Source organism: Lolium rigidum, chromosome 6 (assembly GCF_022539505.1).
Source record: "Lolium rigidum isolate FL_2022 chromosome 6, APGP_CSIRO_Lrig_0.1, whole genome shotgun sequence".
Taxonomy (NCBI): Eukaryota; Viridiplantae; Streptophyta; class Magnoliopsida; order Poales; family Poaceae; genus Lolium; species Lolium rigidum.
This window is the reverse complement of record NC_061513.1, coordinates 175,454,367-175,456,663: the sequence shown is the minus strand read 5'-3', so window position 1 is coordinate 175,456,663 and position 2,297 is coordinate 175,454,367. Positions and strand designations below refer to the sequence as shown.

The 2,297-nt window shown below is 53.8% G+C and overlaps 1 protein-coding gene across 1 annotated transcript; it reads left to right on the top strand.

Annotated features, from left to right (window-relative positions):
• The first annotated feature begins 1,335 nt into the window (after positions 1–1,335).
• Positions 1,336–2,297, top strand: LOC124666846 (probable glutathione S-transferase GSTU6). Its single transcript, XM_047204177.1, has one exon. The coding sequence runs from the start codon at positions 1,434–1,436 to the stop codon at positions 2,139–2,141; it is 708 nt and encodes a 235-aa protein (XP_047060133.1). The 5' UTR covers positions 1,336–1,433; the 3' UTR covers positions 2,142–2,297.

Below are 2,297 nucleotides of genomic sequence, written 5' to 3'. Positions count from 1 at the left end.
CCGCGATGTAAAACCAGAGAACATGTGTTCTCACGGGCCTCTTTAATCTCATTCCCTAATCCACTCCAAGTACACAAATACAGGGCTACCAAATATCTATTGTAGCTGCTATAGTTGTATCTGTTTAGATTTGCAGGAAAACAAACAAGATGACATTTAAATGCCTAACGATACAACCCGAGCTACCAAACAAATAGCTTTTTTTTTAGCTCATAACTTATATGGACCGTGCAGTGTATCTCATCTTACTGGCGCAGTGGAACACGAAAGTGATTGCAGGTTTGAACGGACCCTTGGTATACGCCTGTGCATGTATGGATGCTGAAATAAATGGCAAACTCGTGCAAGTACAGGGAGGCTGTTCAGAGATCTCCTTCATGCAGTGTATGTATGCGCATATATGGAATCTGGAGAGCCGTAACGCGGGCGCTGCTGCTGCTGCAGCTGACCGCCGATGCGATGGCAACACCACACATGGAGGTGAAATGGTGAATCATCCAGACGGCGGCCGAGCTAGCTTCCCACAACCTTTGCTGGGCGGTGTCCGGCCGCACGCGACGGTGGTGGCGCACGATGAACTGAGATGGCATCGCCGCGCGGCCACCATGGGGTATGCAGGACCGTAGTGGGTTCACTTACATTGCTACATCACCTATATACGTATGTAGGACCGTATATGGACATCAAGGACAAGTTTCGGGACTGTTTTGATGCATTTCTTAAGTTTCAAGACCATTTCAGACATTGCCGGCAACTTCTGGGACTGCCAATGCATTTCACTCGGATGCTGGAGAGATGAGCTGAGGGGGGAAATGCCAGACTTGCACGGGCGGGGTGGGAAGCTGCGTCGCACGCGGGGCCGGTAGCGGGTCAAAAACTGAAAAAAGTTGTGATGAGATTGGAAAATCTGAGTTCGCCCACTCTACCAAACACACCCTTAGAGTCCGCGTTTGGGTCTGTGGTTGGAAACCGATGCCCCAATAGAATGTAGTGTCGCTGGCGCCCCTCCATAAAGCTATGCGTCAGAATTTTTATGAAGGGCGAGCAAAGATGCTCTAAAATGAACTTTATTTTGTTAAAGATACATTATCCATGATTGGACGTCGTAGCATCATCGCGACACAGGTCGCCAGGGCCTAGCGCAACAGAAGAACAGTTCGCAAAGCATCCCACGGAAAGATTGGTCGCACTGAAGCGTCACTGATGATGCCACGCTAGTCAACCTTCAGCTTCGGCCTTCGGGTGATGGAGAAAGTACTGAAGCACGCGCGCATACTAACCGTTCCTTAGCGGCAGAGCTTACCGTCGCCCACAAGCAACGACTGGTCAGCTTTCGTAGTGTGTTATAACAACAACGAGAAACGAAACTGCACATAAACAGCAGAGCATATCGAGCACCAGAAAGTAAGAGCTCACCGAGGAAGAAGACGACGATGGGCGGTCAAGGAGATGTCACGGTGTTGCGCACAGTGGTGAGCCCGTTCGCGCTCCGCGTACGCATGGCGCTGTACCTCAAGGGCGTGAGCTACGAGTACCTGGAGCAGAACGTGTTCGACAAGGGCGAGCTCCTCGTGGCGTCCAACCCGGTGCACAAGAAGGTCCCCGTGCTCATCCACGGCGGCAAGCCCGTCTGCGAGTCGGTCGCCATCGTGCAGTACGTCGACGAGTTCTGGAGCGGCGCCGGGTTCGCCTCGATCCTCCCCGCCGACCCCTACGACCGCGCCGTCGCTCGCTTCTGGGCAGCCTACGTCGACGACAAGCTGGTCGCTGCGGTGTTAGGCATCTTGCGCGCGGCGACGGAGGAGGAGAGAGATGAGAAGGTCGAGGCCGCGCACGCGGTGGTCGCGCCCATGGAGGAGGCCTTCGCCACGTGCTCGAAGGGTAAGGCTTTCTTCTCCGGCGGCGACTCCGTCGGGTACCTCGACCTCGCGCTCGGGTGCCACCTGTTCTGGCTTGAAACGCTTCGGTCGATGTTCGGCGTGACCGTCATCGACGCCGGCAGGACTCCGCAATTGGCCGCGTGGGCTGAGAGGTTCCTGGATACCAAGGCGGCCAAGGAAGTGACGCCGCCCACTAACAGCGTGGAGGAGTACGCCGGTAAGCTGCAAGCTATCTGGGCTGCTGCCGCATCTGCAAAATAAATGGCTCAGAAGTTCTTCGATCTTGACTCTTGAGATGTATGGAATGGTCTCTGCGTGGTGGAATGTCTGAACAGAGTTTGTTCCGAAGGGTGTAATCTCAGTTCCCCCGAAAGTGTTTCTGAATTTCATCAATTTCTATCAACCTCTTGATTTTCA

Coding starts and splice junctions, on each gene's coding strand:
- LOC124666846 (XM_047204177.1), top strand. CDS start 1,434: ATGGGCGGTCAAGGAGATGTCACGGTGTTGCGCACAGTGGTGAGCCCG.